Below are 18,857 nucleotides of genomic sequence, written 5' to 3' on the forward strand. Positions count from 1 at the left end.
TTGCAATCTACTCTTAAATGGCCTTCCAAAACACTGCCTCTCCTCCCTCCAATCTATTATGAATGCTTCTGCTAGACTCATCCACCTAAGTCGACGATCTACATCAGCTGCTCCGCTCTGCCAGTCTCTACACTGGCTCCCCATACACTCCAGTATTAGCCCTAACCTACAAAGCACTCAACAGTCTAACTCCCAACTATATTTCCTCTCTCATCGTGAAATACTCCCCATCCCGTCCTCTTTGATCAACCTCTGACCTACGTCTCTACACTCCTGTTATCTCTACATCCCACACCCGCCTCCAAGACTTCGCACGTGCTGCTCCTGTCCTCTGGAACTCTCTACCCCGCTCCATCAGACTGTCTCCAACCTTGTATAGCTTCAGAAGATCCTTGAAAACCCACCTATTCAGAGAGGCTTACCATCTCTCCTCCATCCCGCATCCGAACCAAGCTAATACATGAACTGCCTGACTCACTGTTGCAAATACAACCGATGTAACAAGCTACCCCAACCTTATGTCTCTGCACCCTAAACCTATAGACTGTGAGTTCTCCGGAGGAGGGCCCTCTTCCTCCTGTGCTAGATTTGTTTAGTCTTGTTATGTTTTGTATTGTATCACAAATCTTTGTCATTGTATACCCCTATCATTGTACCCAGCGCTACGGAATTTGGCGGCGCTATACAAATAAATAATAATAATTAGGGGGTGTTTTTATTTTGGGGTGGCTTTTTTGTTTTTATAGGGGTATTAGCTCTCTCTCTCTCTCTCTCTCTCTCTCTCCGGGTCCTCGCGCGCCTCTGTGTTTCAGCTGAGCTGCCGGGTCCTCGCGGCAAGAGTTTGTCTGAACTGCGCATGACGGCTTCAGACAAACTCTTGTCTTTTATTATATAGGATAATTTTGTTTATTATTTTTTGTAATCTTAGATTTTTTTTATTTTTCGTAATTTTAGAGTTTTTTTGCAAAGTTATTATTTTTATTTTTTTGTAGTGTTAGGATTATTTAAATTGTGTAATTTACACATGGTGGCATTTGCCTATATTATATTTCTGCAGATTAAAGTTACTTTCTAAAAATCCTAGGTCAGCTGAAAAACAAGGTTGCTATAATTTTTTTTATTTTATTTTTTAAAATTGCAATGAGGGTGAGACAACAACCAAAAACAGCTCAAGCATAGGGGGTTGAAAATGGCCCAGCAGCTAAGGGGTTAAAGTTAGCAGCATTATAACTAATAAAAGAAAGTAAGCAGCATACTAGTCTCTGGTCTTGTAATAAAATCAGACAGACTGCTTGTTCTGTTTTCTTACTCCCCCCTGCACCGGTTATTACCACGGTAATAAATTTGCTTAGGAGATAAAAATCAAACTCCTCACACACTGATCTTGAAACATCTCCTGTATCCAGAATGATGTCACAGCGCGGTGTGTGAGGGAGCAGAGAGAGGCAGACAGGGCTGTCTGATTGTAGCCGTTTTAGATTCTATCCTCTTTGCTGTCACTGCTGTGATGATTTTATCAAATAAAACTGCGGTTTCTCAGCTCAGCCAGTGTCAGGTCCTGCTAGTGACTCACTGGCTGCTGAGACACCACCTGCGTGCAGATCAGCTGATCAGGCAGCTCCTCCCCCCAGCAGCACAGATTGTGCGTTGATCTGTCAGGCTGAGAGAGCTAAGAGGCCGCTGGAGACTGGGAGCTGCCTGAGAGGTACAGTAACATATTACGTGAGGATGCACCTGCAATCACTGTATTCGAGATTATTGATCACTTGGTGCTCAGATGCAGCCCATTGTGGCAAACACGGGATGAACCATTTGCTGCTTTAATCGGCTACCCAGGTGTTTATCTTCCAGGAAAACAATAACCATTTGTAACTACGTGTTGTAGCTTTGCAGAACACACACTTGCCCTTTTCAACACACTATTATAAGATTCATCAGCTGCTTTATATATTTGCAAAAACACTGCACAATACCCGCATAACTTTATGTATTGACTGCATGCTTATATATATATATATATATATATATATATATATATATATATATATATATATATATATATATATATATATTAATACACTATCGCACTTGTTAGCTTGCTGCCTGCTTGTACTGCTATTGGGCTGTAAACCGAGTTTTAGTGACAAGTTGTGTCACAGCTTTCCAGTTACAGTTGCCCTATTACCCAGCAGTGCTTCCTTGTATAAGAACACACAGGGAGCCTCCCCTGTTATCCCAGCCAGGAACTCAATCACGTGAAGCATCAGACTGGGCTCAGCAGACTCAAGCATTCTTTACTAGTTTCGGCATCCTCCTAAATGCACATGAAAAATAAGACAATTCTTATGAATTTCCCACCGTGCTTCAGAAAAAAAACCCATGATAGTGTAATTATATTTCTTAATTCACAATTTTATAAATTCTGCAAAATAACAATAAGAAAGCATTAAATAAGTGTTTTATATATATATATATATATATATATATATATATATATATCTATATATATATATATATATATATATATATATATATATACATAGATACACACACACACACACACACAGCACTGGGTATTTCCTAAAATGTATACCAGTGTTGGGCAGCTTCCTAGCACACAGGGGCTACACAATAAATATTTTAGAAGCCTTAAGGGTCTTATATAAACGTATGGCTATTAAAAGCACACGTTTTTAGTTACATGTTTTCCTAGGGCCACAAAAACTATGGCTTACGTTATTAGTTCCCTTGGGCCACCAGTTGCCCATTCCTGATTTATACTATGCATATAGTAAAAGAACACCATTTAACAGGTTACTTTTTTTTCTAAGTTAAAGTTACAAGGGAATGCTTTTTATAGAGTGCAGTTACAGTATTCATTCTTCATCTCTCTATTGGTGAACATCACACTCCTAACGAAAATATGATATTTTTTTTAAGCTAAGAAACATACATTACAAGGGCACTAATACTTGTTAATATGATACTCTTTATTAGACAAAAATTCAAATGAGAATGCTGTCCCTTAAATTCAATGCACTATTTTCACATATGTCAGATAATTTACTTCAGATGCATGGTTATTTCTATTCTCAGAACAGATTTACAAATATTATTATTATTGAACCGTTTTTAACAGTAATATTATTCTTATGCCATCTTAGAGGGCCATTAAAGTTAACATGAAATGCTTCAATTTATTAGAGCTTGTATTTTTAAGACTAACGACCCTGCATGCCTATGGGTTTAACCTCTGCAAAAGAGGTTAAATACATAGATAAAGTACAACTTGGGACCAATAAAGCACTGCTGGAACTGCGTGTAAACCGCCGCTGACCCAATCAGCAGAGCTAGTTGCTTGACCCTGCTCTTGTAGTAGTGGTGTGGGGTCCTGAGCAGCACTTTAACTATGTTTTTACCTTCTTTGCAGAGGTTTAAACACATAGACGCGCAGGGGGTTGCTTGCCTTAAAATTGCATGGTCTAACAAATTAGAACATGTACGTTTTCAAATATAATGGCCCTTTAATATGAAAATATTTCACTTCCTTTTTTATTCTTGTTTTGTCTTATGTGTACAGTGAAACAAAACATTTCTGTACAGTGGGAAAAAAAATACTGAATTAATAAATATATAAATATCACATTTTGCATCTTTTTATTTCCTAAATTAGGGAATCCATTAAAGTGATGGTAAACACAGCCTATATTAGACATAAATATGAAATCACTGTTGAAAAAAATAGATATGAGAACCTTTACTTTATAGTAACATCGTACCTGGAAGGGTTAAAAATAGTCTGTTTATTAAACTTGCTCCCACCAATGACATCCCACTTAGAAAAATCCTTTTTTTTCAAGTGGTGATGTATTTACCACTCATCCGATGATTGTGTGAGCCCGTATGGCTTTGGCCTGGTCATATATTTTAGGTTTACTTTAGTTCTGATGCTATTTTGATGCCCACAGTTGTAATATGAGTTGAGGCAGTTGTGATTAGGTGGACACACCTATTCCCTCTTTATTCAAACAGTCTATGTTTACTTTTTTTAAAAATCCAATGGACTAATGAAGAGTGCCAGCTATTGCTGAGATCTGCACAACTTACCTTATTAATGTTTGATTTGTTTCAGTTTAGGAGCTTGTGGCTCAGTCTGGTTAAACTCTGTTAATTCTTCACAAATTAGGTTTTAGTGAGTTTGTTAATTTGTTCTTTGTTAAATGTAATAGATAATGCCTTTAGTGATGTCACCAATTTAGCTATATATTCAGATATTGGGTAATCATAGGATTACCCAAGCGGTTGTGGGTAAAGCCAATGTATGATCATAAATCACCCTCAGACTGATAGTCACGGCATCAAATATATATACGATGCACTGTAATTTCCCCATCTTCACTATCTTTTTTTGCCTTCATCTGGGGGGTTCCCCAAGGTAAAACTAATTTTCAAAGGTTTACTTGAGGTGGATGCCAGAAGATAGGTGGGGCGCCCTCTTCAACCCCTCAGGTGGAGGCAAAACAAATTGTGTAGATGGGGGAATTACAGTACATCAGGCTTTGCCCAAAGTTGCTTGGGTAATGTCCGGTTTTACCCGGGTAATCCTAGGATTACCCAGATTTCTTACTTTACCCGTAAAATAATAATAATAAAAATATATATATATACACCCACACCCTTTATGCATACTGGTTGGGACTGGAAAAGTTTTTTTGGATATTTGCGTTTGCAAAATTTGATCAAGTGTAAACAACACTATTTTATGTCATAATACAGCTTATACATGCAACTTAAAGCTATTTTTTTTTTTTATAATTTTAAATACTTTTGGATACATAGAAACATTAGAAAGATAGTATAGTACTGTAATCGGAAAGGTATTATAGACTATAATATGCATTTTAGAACACATAATCGTCTCTGCCTGCGTCTTTAATTTGGTTTTTGTCGTACTGGTGGAGAAAAATAGTAATTTATAATAATTTTATTTTAAAAAAATATTATTCTCATATCCGGAATTCCAAAATCCAGACTTTTTCATATTTACCTGTGTATGGTAGGTGTAGTTTTGTGTTTGCCATATACCGTGTGTGTGTGTTGTGTAGCATTGTGTTTGTGTAGTATTGCAGTGCGTGTGAATGATGTAGTCTGACTTCCACCTATACATACTTGCTACAGAACACTGCTGCAGGCACCCACATCCCTCTGATTACAGCACCATACAGCCAAATAGCTGTGACTACAAATCCCAGAACCCTTTGCTGCTAAATGAAGCTATTAAGCATGTTGTGATTTATATTTTAAAACCTTTATATCATCCGCTACTTGATTTTTCACCAAATAAAAAAGGCTAATCATTTTCATACCTTTTTTTTTTTTTTCTCTCAACACTAATAACTCCTAAAATACTAAACTAATTCATTGAAATTTTTTTATATTTGTAGTTAATGGGAATGCCAAAGGAACTGACAAATTTTGTTCACGCAATCCAAAGTTACAAGTACATGAAAAACTGTGATTATTGAACCGTCTAATTTATAATGTATAGCGTCACAGTAAATAATGTATGTTTACCGTTTTAGTTTTGAGGGCAGGTGTACAAAAGCAGAACTATGATTTCTTTTATTTTTTGCATGTTTTATTTTAGTTACTGTTACAAATATTACAGGAAAGTTAGAACACAGTAGAGTATTTGACTAATTTAACTTTTCATATTGGTACAAAATAATTTAAACCTTCAATTAGAAATAACATGAACAATGTACATATTTACGTGTTAGTTTTAACAATAAGGTAGAGAAAATACTGGTTCTATTACCCAGAAATATTTAACTGATCTGAAGTGTAGTATGACTGTATAATTAAGCACTGCTCATTTTTTTTCTGCATAGCAATTCCCTAAAATAATCCTAGTGACAGTGGCAGTATTAGGTGAATCAGTAGTTATTCACATAAACTGTATTAGAGGGCAAGTTACAGTAAAAAAGGCAATCTGTAATTCTCACCAGTTCTTTTCCTATATGTTTAAAAGTAAAATGCAGAGCAATCAAGTCACATTATTAGAATGTGTGATACATAATTTAATGCTTATTCTGCATATCACACTATAAATAAATAAGTAAAAAAAAAAACAGTTTGCACATCTATCCCTCAAATGTTATTTTTTTTGTTTTGTTCTTTTTTTGTGTGGCCCTCAGAACCACTATCACAAAAAAAAAAAACCTCTGTAATTTTCCCCATTTTTCGTTAGGTAATTAAATTAAAGGGATTTAAAAATGCAAAAATAAAATGTTGTTATATTTACAATTGCAAGAAAACGTTTGGGAACCCAATGGAATTATCTGGATTTCTGCATTGATTACTCATGTAATTTTAGCATAGTAAAGGTTCAGCTTTTAACTAACTGTTGCAACTAAATAAACCTGTTTTGAATGTCCATATAGTATTTGACCTTTCAGTTCTGGTGTTTGAAAGCAGAAATGTAAAAAATAAAATGTGCACAGTTGATGGTTACATACCTACCAAGTCCTGAGTTTCTGTAGGAGTTCAAACAATTTATAACATAAAGATTGGAAGGTTCTATAAAGGCCTCACAGATGGGAGTGTGAGAAAGCAGTGAGAAAGTAGGTTGTGGACAGCAGGGTACAATGCTATTGAGGGCTTTCTTCAAGCTAAGGGAATTCAAAGGAGGAACTGGCAGAGGGATACAACAGATCTGGAGTGATTCACAAGGAAGATGAGCTTGGCAGAGCTTGGAGATTGCTGTGTGGACAGGTGGTAGTTTGAGAGACCAGATATAAGAGAGTTGCAGTAGTCAAGGCGGGAAGTGATAACTGAGTAGATTAGAATCTTAGTTGTGTCTTGTGTGAGGGGATGGCAAACTGTTGAGGTTTTTTAAGGTAAAAATGACAGGAATTATCTAAGTGAGAGTTTATATAAACAGGTATTAGAAATAATGAGATCATTTAAATCCAGATCCTTCTGCTGGTTCAGAATAGGCATTCATATTTTTGTTTTTGTCAAATACTCCTTGTGCATTTAGAAGAAGCCTCTTATAATGTTTCAACAGTATCTGTATAATTTAAACCTACAATTTACTTATATTTTCTCTCTTTGCAGGTGCCACAGCTTCTTCTATTGTATATCCCTGGTCGCTTTTTAATGCGAGTAGTCATCATCCTTTTCAACCATGTCTTACAATACAACACGGGACTGGTCACAGCTTGCGCAGACCATATCTGCCAACATTCAGAAAATCACACAGTCCTGTATGTTTCTACAATCCTACAGTTCTTGCACTCTCTGTCCTTTACATATTGCTTAGATAAATATGCCACAGCATACCTTTAAAGGCACATAAACGTAAAGCATTGAGTAATAAGTAAAGTCTCCTGTGAGTACTGCAGTGTCAAATATGCACATGCACCATTCTTTTGCCACCCCCAAACTGGCACTGGTGCTGCATTTTAATTTAGTTGAAAGCTAAGCTGCCGGACAGAGGCAGTATCATCCAAACTATTATCTTGAAATTGATTGTTGCTCAGGGGAAAAAGACTGAGAACTTCTTTTTTTTTTCCCTTTTTTCTTTTAAACCACTGGTTTTCAAACCTGACCTCAAGCCTTTCCAACAGGCTAGATTTACAAGATTATCTTGGATGAGAGCAGGTAAAATAACCACGTTTACTTATCAGCTGATTATTTCACCTGTGCTCCAGTTCAGATATCCTCAAAATCTGGCCTGTTAGGGAGGCCTGAGGACAGGTTTGAAAACCAGTGTTTAAACAATGTCCTTTCTTAGGTATGTGACACTTCAATGCATCCTAGGTCTACAATAGTATATTTTATTCCACATACAGGTTACTTATGTTTTATACAGCAAGCAAATTGGTTAGCTTCCATAGTCGAATTAAAGGGACTTGAAATGAAGAGCTTTTCTTTCATGATACATAAAATTTGAAACAACTTTTACCTCTTATCAAATTTGCTTCATTTTCTTGGTATCCTTTGTTAAATGAGCAGCAGCTACCTAAGTATGCATTTCAACAAAGGATACAGCAAATTAGATAATAGAAGAAAATTGTATGCTCTATCTGAATCATGAAAGAAAACAAATTGGGGTTCATGTCCCTATAATATTATTTCAGTCCCACTTTATTAAAGGACCATTAAACACTTAGAGATTATCATAAGATTTTGCACTGTACATAGTAATAATGTCATTATTTGATTAATTTATTTTGTCCCCTTTTCCTGTAATTTAATTCTAAAATTATGGTTTTTATAATTCATTATAGACTTGGGAGTGTAGACATTAGACATATATTCCACATGGTCAGTGGTTTGCACAATCAAGTGACCCATTTATATCTGTCTCTAATTGACCCCAGTAGAGAAGAGAAGATAAAGCAAACAGGTTATTACATTGCCCATTGTTTTAGGGTCACTAAAAATGTAACTATTATTTATTCAATAGAAATAAAACTACAATAACGTTAAAAAAAGTCTGCGTATTTTGTATCAGGCTTAACTTGAATATATAATTATTATATCTAGCATCTATTTAGAGTGTAATCTCCATTTAAGGATGCAGGTAAACATGTCTCATTACCAGTATTTGCTTTCGGCAAACTCAATCACCTAGGGCCATTTATAAAACTTTGCTGGGTCAGGCATGGTTTTCCTACAGGGGCTGCAGGGAATCCTATAAATAAGTGACTCCCTGTGAGTTGTGAGATTTCTCCGATATAAAGTAGTGGAGCTCTTTGGAAAGGGAAAGTTTGCTAATGAGAACGAAATTTAAATCCTGCAGCTATTACAAATCAGATTATTCTTATTGTATAGTATCTTACAATTACGATTTTTTTTTTTTTTTTTTAAAACCTCACCTACCTTCCTAAATGCTTCTAAAAGTTCACCTTAGCTTTAAAGAGGGAGACACTGAAATAGTACTGCACATGTCCACAGCATTTTCATCTCTTGCTTCCCCTGAAGCAGCAAGCGTCTGAAAGGTGCACTCTTGTTCAAGGTAATGGCTTGGAAGACATGGTTTTTGGCTATATTGCCCTCTGAATAATTTAAAAAGGATGCCGCAAAAAAGAGCCTTCTAAAAGCTTCAGAAAAAGGATGAGTATAAGATTAGAAGCAATGCATTACATTTAAATGGACACAAAACTGCATCTGTTAAGATAATTTTTTTATTGCATATAACTGTGTTTAACCCTTGCAAATCTAGAGCAGCAATACATTATTGGGACCTAACTAAACACATCTGGAGAGGCAATGACAAGAGCCATGTGCGTGCAGCCAGCAATCGGCAGCTAGTTCCCAGTAGGGTATTGCCTACCTAGGTATGCTTTCAACAAAGCAATTTAGTAAATTTGATAATAGAAGTACATTTAAAAAGTCTCTTAAAATTGCATGCTCTATCTGAACCATGACCCTTTAGTGCATCACTTCCATGTTCTTCTGATGAAAAGGTTGTAATATTATATTTTCTGAAACTGTATTGTCCATAACGAATTTGGAATGTTTAAAATACAATTTGTGTGCACATAATTTATCCCCTTTATTATATGTTTGGATTTGTTGGGATATTAGTTACATTTTTGTTATATAAACAGTTAACATGAAATATATAAATCTGTACTACAGAACTGCTACTACACTACTGTTCCAGTGCTAATACCTGTTTCCCTGCATTTGTCTTGTTTAACAATAAACATACAAGATAAAATTGCTAGACATCATGGGCGCGATCTGATATACGGCGCAGGTTTCGGCGCAAGCGAGGGAACCCGCGCCGCCTGTAATTTCACCTCGCACATCGGGGTATTACATATACCCCGCCCGCAGTTCCTAAAGTGCCGTAAGTGGGATAAACTAGCGATGTCCAGAAATAAGCGTAACTACAAATTTCTTGAGTCGCTAGTGACTTACGGCACTTTAGAAACTGCTGGAGCCTAAGAAAAGTAACAAAAATGCTAAATCTCCCATAACTGTCTAACACGCCTCCCAAAAATAAGCCCTACACGTATACACCTATATCCGCAATCCCCCCTCTTACTCCTAATAATAAATGAATTAACCCCTAGACCGACAACCCCCCACAACGCAATAAGCCTAATTATTAACCCCTAAACCGCCATAGCCCACACCGCAATAAACCTATTCTAGTATTAACCCCTAAACCGCCATAGCCCACATAGCCGATTAAATCTATTAACCCCTAATCTGCCGCCACCACTATAATAAAGTTATTAACCCTTAAACCTAAGTCTAACCCTAACACCCCCCTAACTTAAATATTATTTAAATAAATCTAAATAATATTACTATTATTAACTAAAGTATTCCTATTTAAAACTAAATACTTACCTATAAAATAAACCCTAAGATAGCTACAATATAACTAATAGTAACATTGTAGCTATTTTAAGATTTATTTTTATTTTACAAGCAACTTTGTATTTATTTTAACTAGGTACAATAGCTATTAAATAGTTAATAACTATTTAATAGCTACCTAGTTAAAATAATTACAAATATACCTGTAAAATAAAACCTAACCTAAGTTACAATTACACCTAACACTACACTATCATTCAATTAATTAAATAATTTAACTACAATTAGCTAAAATTAAATACAATTAAATTCAATAAACTATAGTACAAAAAAACAAACAAACACTAAATTACAGAACATAAAAAAATTACAAGAAATTTAAACTAATTACACCTAATCTAAGCCCCATAATAAAATAAAAAGCCCGCCAAAATAATAAAATGCCCTACCCTATACTAAATTACAAATAGCCCTTAAAAGGGCTTTTTGCGGGGCATTGCCCCAAAGTAATCAGCTCTTTTACCTGTAAAAAAAGAAATACACCCCCCTAACATTACAACACACCACCCACACACCCCTACTCTAAAACCCACCCAATCCCCCCTTAATAAAACCTAACACTACCCCCTTGAAGATCACCCTACCTTGAGCCATCTTCACCCAGCCGGACACAAGTGGTCATCCGATCCGGGCAGAAGCTTCATCCGATCGGGGCAGAAGAGGACATCCAGACCAATTAAATCAGCCAATCAGATTTTTTCCTACCTTAATTCCGATTGCTGATAGAATCCTATCAGCCAATCGGAATTCGAGGGACGCCATCTTGGATGACGTCATTTAAAGGGACCGTCATTCGTCGAGTAGTCGTTGTGCTGGAAGGATGCTCCGCGTCGGATGTCTTCAAGATGGAGCCGCTCCTCGTCGGATGGAAGAAGATAGAAGATGCCGCTTGGATGTCCTCTTCTGCCCGGATAGGATGAAGACTTCTGCCCGGATTGGATGACCACTTGTGCCCGGCTGGGTGAAGACGGCTCAAGGTAGGGTGATCTTCAAGGGGGTAATGTTAGGGGGGGTGTATTTCTTTTTTTACAGGTAAAAGAGCTGATTACTTTGGAGCAATGCCCTGCAAAAAGCCATTTTAAGGGCTATTTGTAATTTAGTATAGGGTAGGGCATTTTATTCTTTTGGGGGGCTTTTTTATTTTATTAGGGGGCTTAGATTAGGTGTAATTAGTTTAAACTTCTTGTATTTTTTTTTTATCTTTTGTAATTTAGTGTTTTGTTTTTTTTGTACTATAGTTTATTGAATTTAATTGTATTTAATTTTAGCTAATTGTAGTTAATTTATTTAATTAATTGAATGATAGTGTTGTGTTAGGTGTGTTAGGTTTTATTTTACAGGTATATTTGTAATTATTTTAACTAGGTAGCTATTAAATAGTTATTAACTATTTAATAGCTATTGTACCTAGTTAAAATAAATACAAAGTTGCTTATAAAATAAAAATAAATCTTAAAATAGCTACAATGTAACTATTAGTTATATTGTAGCTATCTTAGGGTTTATTTTATAGGTAAGTATTTAGTTTTAAATAGGAATAATTTAGATAATAATAATATTATTTAGATTTATTTAAATAATAATTAAGTTAGGGGGGTGTTAGGGTTAGACTTAGGTTTAGGGGTTAATAACTTTATTATAGTGGCTGCAACGTTGGCGACGGCAGATTAAGGGTTAATACATTTAATAGGCTATGTGGTTTAGTGGTTAATACTAGGATAGGTTTATTGCGGTGTGGGCTATGGCGGTTTAAGGGTTAATAGAGTTTATTAGTTATTGCGGTGGGGGATTGTGGTTGACAGGTAGATAGACATTGCGCATGCGTTAGGTGTTTATTTTTTAGTTTATTTTTGTAGGCATTTTCGGGAGTTACGGTGCTCCCATACTCAGCGCAAGGCCTGCTTTTTATGGCGAGGTGAAAATGGAGTAATATTTCTCCATTTTCGCTACGTAAGGCCTTGCGCTGGATATTGGATAACGATTTACGACGCGGCCCCATGTTAGCTTATGGGAGTAAAAATTGCGAGCGACGGGTGAAATATACGGGCGTAACTTGTATGTTACGCCATATATGTAATACCAAAAACCGGCGTTGCCGGCTTTTGCGGGCGACACTCTATATGTAATGGAGGCCCATAGGTGCACAAAGCAGCTTGGGATCTCAAGTAAAATGTGTTTTGTTGGTTAGTGTTGCTAATATGTGTGAACATTCAACTGAAGATCTAAGACTTTTTTTTTTTTTTTTGTCCTGCTTTCCTTTAAGCTTCTGAAATTCAGAGGATAGTGAATCAACTTGGAGCTGTACAAGACACTCCAGAATTAAGGAATCAATTGTAAGTAATGGCTGCAACCACTGGTTCATTTATGCAAAATGTTAATATTTGTTTTCAATTAAGTATTGAGTATCAATAAAGTGAGACAGGTTGTTCGTTCCATTAAGGGGAAATGATTCTGAAATTTCTATGATATTCTGTTGATCACATTGAACAGCACACTAAAGAGTGTAAGGTCAATAAGCAGTTCAATACACATCCCATTGTGCCTTGTAATGGGTGTAAGGAGAATGGTTTAGTTTATGTGGGAGGAGTCTGGACAGGTGAATGTTTATCCTTTCTAATACACTGAACTGTGCATCACTGTCTTATTTTATATAGCTTTGTAATTGTCCCACCTGATGTCAAATATTCCTCCACTTACCTAAGTAAAAGGGACAGTTTACTCCAGAATTGTTATAGTTTAAAAAAAATAGATAATCCCTTTATTACCCATTCCCCAGTTTTGCATAACCAAAACTGTTCTAATAATACATGTTTTACCTCTTTAATTACCTTGTATCTAGGCCTCTGCAGACTGCCCCCTTATTTCAGTTCTTTTGACAGACATGCATTTTAGCTAATCGGTGCTGATTCCTAGGTAACTCCAGGGGAGTAAGCACGTTATCTATATGGCACACATGACCTATCACTATCTAGTTGTGAAAAACTGTCAAAATGCACTGAGATAAGTGGCGGCCTTCAAGGGCTTAGAAATCCGTTTATGAGCCTAGTGAGGTTTAACTTTCAACAAAGAATACCAAGGGAACTAACCAAATTTGATGATAAAAGTACATTGGAAAGTTGTTTACAATTGCATGCCTATCTGACTCATGTAAGATTAATTTTGACTAGACTGCCCCTTTTAAAATGCTAAGTGCAACTACAGTAGAATGATTACTACTCGCCATGCTATTGGTTTTCCTCCTGTATCTCTCTTTAAAGCGTTCTCTTATTTTAACCCATTACAGAAGCCAGTTGGTAAAGTGCTGCCATCTTGGTACCCATGTTTTGTTACATCCTGTAATTAAAGGGACAGTCTACACCAGAATTGTTATTGTTTAAAAAGATAGATATTAGTATTATTACCCATTCCCCAGTTTTGCATACCCAACACTGTTACATTAATACACTTTTTACCTCTGTGATTTCCTAGCCTCTAGAAACTGCCCCCTTATTTCAGTGCTTTTCATAGACTTGCATTTAGCCAATCAGTGCTGACTCCTAGGCAACTCCACGTGCTTGAGCTCAATGTTATCTATATGGCACATGTGAACTAACGCCCTCTAGTGGTAAAAAAATGTCAAAATGCATTCAGAAAAGAGGCGGTCTTCAAGGTCTAAGAAATTAGCATTTTAGCCTCTTAGGTTTAAGAATACCAAGAGAACAAAGCAAAATTGGTGATCAAAGTAAATTGGAAAGTTGTTTAAAATCACATGCCATATCTGAATCATGAAAGTTTTATTTTGGACTAGACTGACCCTTTAAAGATGAGTAATGTTACCATATTTTTTGACAGCTGTAGCTTGCACTTTGCTTTTTACAGTTTTTTTTTTTTTTTAAACACGGTTTACAGAACAATTATAAAAAGCCCTCAAAAGTTCCGCAAAAACATACAACTCCCGATCTGTATTGTGGACTGTAAACTGAAGAAGTATACAATATGGCTTCTCAAGAAGACAACAGTATTACTGATCTGTGACTGTGCGCTGCTTTTGTCACATGTTGGGTGACTAGCTCTAAGATGGCGGTGCCCAGCAACTTCACTAACAAGCACTTATAAAGGGTTAAAATAAGAAAATGGTTTTGAATAGTTGCAGGTACATTAGAAAACAAGAAATGAAAAGCCGGTGAATCCCACAATTGGTATAATCCAAGGTGCTGCGGTAGGGAGATAAACCACTCTGATCCTGAGTTTCCTCCGTCACCTTAGTTAGGGCCCTAGAGGTGGGTTGCTGCCGGAAGTGTCAGTGGATATTTTTCTTGGTCCACTCGATAAAGTTAAACTAAAAGAAAACACAAAAACAAGCGCAACCCAACTAGCGTAAGTGCGCAAAATAACAAATGGTCACTTACGAAATTAAAATCAATATGTACATTGAAAAAGATCACACAGATGAAACCATATGTTTCCTCCTGTCCGTGCTGTATTCCAAAGTCCAGTCGCGATCCTTCTCCACCATAGCCGCTAAAACAAAATGTGAGCGAAGGTAGCACTGAGGTAAGTAAAGTTCTCTACACGTTTCGTTCGTATGCAATCGGACTTTCTCAAGAGATTGATGTGCATTGAATGCCCTACCGGCTATTTAAAAGGGCCATTTAAAATAAAGTATAAATGTCTGTGTAGTTCAACATATGTGGTTTATCTCTTCAATTGCGGCTGCAATTTGATTTATGTAGGTAGAACCAAGAGACACATACGCACCTGATTCCATCAACATGCCAATAACATATCAAAAGAGCTCACTACACACACTTTCGAGTCCATCCCAATTCAGACTCTACAAACTTGAGAATAAGAGTCATAGACTTAATTTCACAAATAGGTTACTAGCCCTTCGACGCAGGGAGACTTTCTGGATATATCAGCTAGATTCCATGCACCAACAGGGGTTAAAGGGACATTCAAGTCCAAAAAAACTTTCATGATTTAAATAGGAAATGTAATTTTAAACAACTTCCCAATATACTTTTATCACCAATTTTGCTTTGTTCTCTTGGTATTCATAGTTGAAAGCTAAACCTAGGAGGTTCATATGCTAATTTCTTAGACCTTGAAGACTGCCTCTAATCTGAATGCATTTTGACAACTAGAGGGCATTAGTTCATGTGTTTCATATAGATAACATTGAGCTCATGCACGTGAAGTGACCTAGGAGTGAGCACTGATTGGCTAAACTGCATGTCTGTCAAAAGAACTAAAATAAGGAGGCAGTCAGCAGAAGCTTAGATACAAGGTAATTACATAGGTAAAATATGTATTATTATAACTCTGCTGGTTATGCAAAACTGGGGAATGGGTGTAATAAAGGGATTATCTTTCTTTTTAAACAACAACATTTCTGTTGTTGACTGTCCCTTAAAACATAGAATTAGATCTTCAATCCTTTATGTAATCCAGACATGTCAGGGAGACTTACTGTATATATAATTTCACATTATGACCATATTTTAATGCTAGAGCTCTAGCCTCAACATGCACTTGAGATTTTAAATAATATTTCAACATTTTTTAATGTACACACAACATATTTATTTACTTTTTTTTGCTAAATATTTTTTTTTTTTTTTTTATGAATTGGAACGTCTATGTTTTTATTTGGAAATTAAGTTATATATGTATTTCAATATATAATCTTGTACTATTGCATCCTTTATAAGTTGATATCTACAGATGCATTGTTTTTAAATTTGTCCCATTACCTGTATACCATTTGATCATCTTGTAAAATGTGACTTGGCACATTGATGTTGGGTATTATGTCATATACATATTTTGCACTATTCCTTTTGTAATGTTCTTCATAATGCTTTTTTTCCTGTAATACGGATGCTAAATATAGTTATTTGCAACATCCACCATATAACATCTCCTATTGACTCACTGCTGACAACTAGAACACGGAGATAAGGGTGCGTGACCTAGTATATGATTGGTCACTCAAATACAGCCAACGCACATTGGCCCTTTTAAATATCCGGTAGGGCATTCAATGCACATTAATCTCTTAAGAAAATCCGATTGCATACGGAGGAAATGCATAGAGAACTTTACCTCTACCGGACTTGCTGTCAAAGATCATCAGTGCTACATTCGCTCACATTTGGTTTTAGCGGCTATGGTGGAGAAGGATCGCGACGGGACTTTGGAGTACAGCACGGACCGGAGGGAACATATGGTTTTATCTGAGTGATCTTTTTCAATGCACATATTGATTTTAATTTCGTAAGTGACCATTTGTTATTTTGTGCATTTATGCTTTAATAAATGATCTGCACCTAGTTGGGTTGCGCTTGGTTTTTCTGTTTTGTTTTAGTTTACATTAGAAAGCAACAAACACATGGGAGTAGTAACATAGAACTGTAGTTGTACCCATCAGTTTAATGTCCCTTTAAATGATTTATGTTGTGATGAGTAAGATTCATTTAATTTGTGTAATACCAAATACATCCAACAATAATGCCCAAATGTTTTGTATGAATATCAAAGTGTCTTGTTTTTTATTTTTTCTGTAGACAACAGAAGAAACAATATACAAACAAGCTTGCCAAGGAAACTGACAAATGCATGAAAGACTTGAGCTCTCTGCCTCTGGATAGTGATCAGGTGGGAACAAGTAGGATTATTATTTTTTTTCATTTGTATAGTTGAGAGAATAACTAGGTGTAACGGTTTGTACCTTTTTCCCCTTATAATGCCTTAGAGAGAGGTTATTCTGAAATCTAAATTCTAGGCACCTACCTCTCTCTAATATTATATAAGTAAAAATGGTCTCAAATATTATTAAAGATTATGGCGTTTTTATTTATATATATATATGTGTGTTTATAAATATGCAGTATAATATTACAAAAAGAAAAATGTATTTTGCTAAATAAATACAATGAAAATGTAAAAATATAAATCCAATTTTGCAGAGTTACAATACTTTATTTATGCTTGCTTATAAATAAATAATATACTATACCAGACAGTCTTGACAGTATTTCGGTTCAAATAATATTTTTTGCTCCCTTAAAAGTTCAGGGCAGGGGTATTTATTCCCTTTTAAACATGAGTAATTAGCAAATTCTATAACCTTGAGCTAAAACACAACAAGTAGAATATTGGTGCCATTGAGAGTGGTCATAAGACACAAACACTTTTATAACATTGGAAGAAAATACAAGAAGTTCATTTTACAATAGCTTTTTATTGATTTCTTACTTTTATTTGAAACTATAATGTTTATTAATGTATATCATAATAAAACACTACATTGAAATAAATGTATTCATTAAAAAAATCAGTAAAGCATTTTCTTTTTCATTTATTTTAGAATAATGACCTTTATTGATTAACTCCCTAATAGCTAAACTATATAGCATTATAAACATGAATAAATCATGTGCATAGGTAGGCTCAGAAGCCAATGGCAAGGGGCATATTTGTGCAGCCACCAATCGTCAGCTAGCTCTCAATAGTGCATTGCTGCTCCTGAACCTACCTAGCTATTCTCTATGACGTTTTTGCCAAATAAAATATATTGTAATATTAAGCTTATAATGCTGGTTTTAAGGTCAAAGTGGGTAAGTTTTGATAGTTAAGTTGTGTAGATTGGTCTGTGATAATTTAATTATGCCAAAATTTAAACTTTTGGAATCCTTTAAGTTTTGTGCTGCACTAGGCACTCACCCCACCCATAGGTTTAGGCATAATATTTTTTTGGCATGGTGTAACGTGACATTTTTTAAAAATATTTTTCATGGCCAAAGTAAATGTTTCCCATAGCTTATATATATATATATATATATATATATATTTGGATTATTCAAGGAACCCCCGGGTAAAAGAGGTCAGTTAAATACTTCAAAATGTGTGGTGAAAGACTCACTATTTCGATCAGCCAACATAGAAATCACCTAGATCATTATATTATCTAAAGTGTGGATCAGTAGCCAGTGTTCTGCAGGCTTCTCATAGCCAAACTTATCCCCACAAGGTTCAGGAAGAACAGAGATACAGATTTGAATGTTTTAATATTTTAATTCCTAGCATACCAAGTAGTGACTATTGTTTCACATCACATTAACAGAGCAGCCAATCTGTGCACAGCAATGAGTTCTACATACTAGAACTTCTGTCCAATATCTAAATACTAATGTCCAATATCTTGAAAGCTGTTTATAAAGTTCTTACACTTTTATGTTGAGAATCTGTCACCTGTGTCAGTTATTTGGGAGCAAGTAAGGGGATGCAGGCTAAAAGTGTAGAATCACTCATAGAATATAGCAAAGGTACACTACTATACTCCATATACCAATTTGACCCATGTACAAAAGGGTTAAACACAAAGGGCACAATTACCCCATCCTACTTATCTGGCTCCTGTCCTGTTGCAGCTCCTTCTCCACCTCTGACTCCAGATTGCTCCCGCCTCC

At 35.7% G+C, this 18,857-nt stretch overlaps 1 protein-coding gene across 2 annotated transcripts in view; it reads left to right on the forward strand.

Annotated features, from left to right (window-relative positions):
• The first annotated feature begins 1,634 nt into the window (after positions 1–1,634).
• STX7 (syntaxin 7) overlaps positions 1,635–18,857 on the forward strand; it is a 98,711-nt gene continuing 81,488 nt past the window's right edge. The window contains exons 1-4 of one of the 2 annotated variants that reach the window (XM_053710673.1): positions 1,635–1,705; positions 7,120–7,268; positions 12,668–12,737; positions 16,953–17,043. In XM_053710673.1, coding sequence (XP_053566648.1) covers positions 7,190–7,268; positions 12,668–12,737; positions 16,953–17,043 — 240 coding nt within the window. In that variant the 5' untranslated portion in view covers positions 1,635–1,705; positions 7,120–7,189. Of the gene's footprint in view, positions 1,706–1,816; positions 1,837–7,119; positions 7,269–12,667; positions 12,738–16,952; positions 17,044–18,857 lie in introns of those variants that run through there. The other variant, XM_053710672.1, reaches the window with a different exon arrangement.

Source organism: Bombina bombina, chromosome 4, assembly GCF_027579735.1.
Source record: "Bombina bombina isolate aBomBom1 chromosome 4, aBomBom1.pri, whole genome shotgun sequence".
Lineage (NCBI taxonomy): Eukaryota > Metazoa > Chordata > Amphibia > Anura > Bombinatoridae > Bombina > Bombina bombina.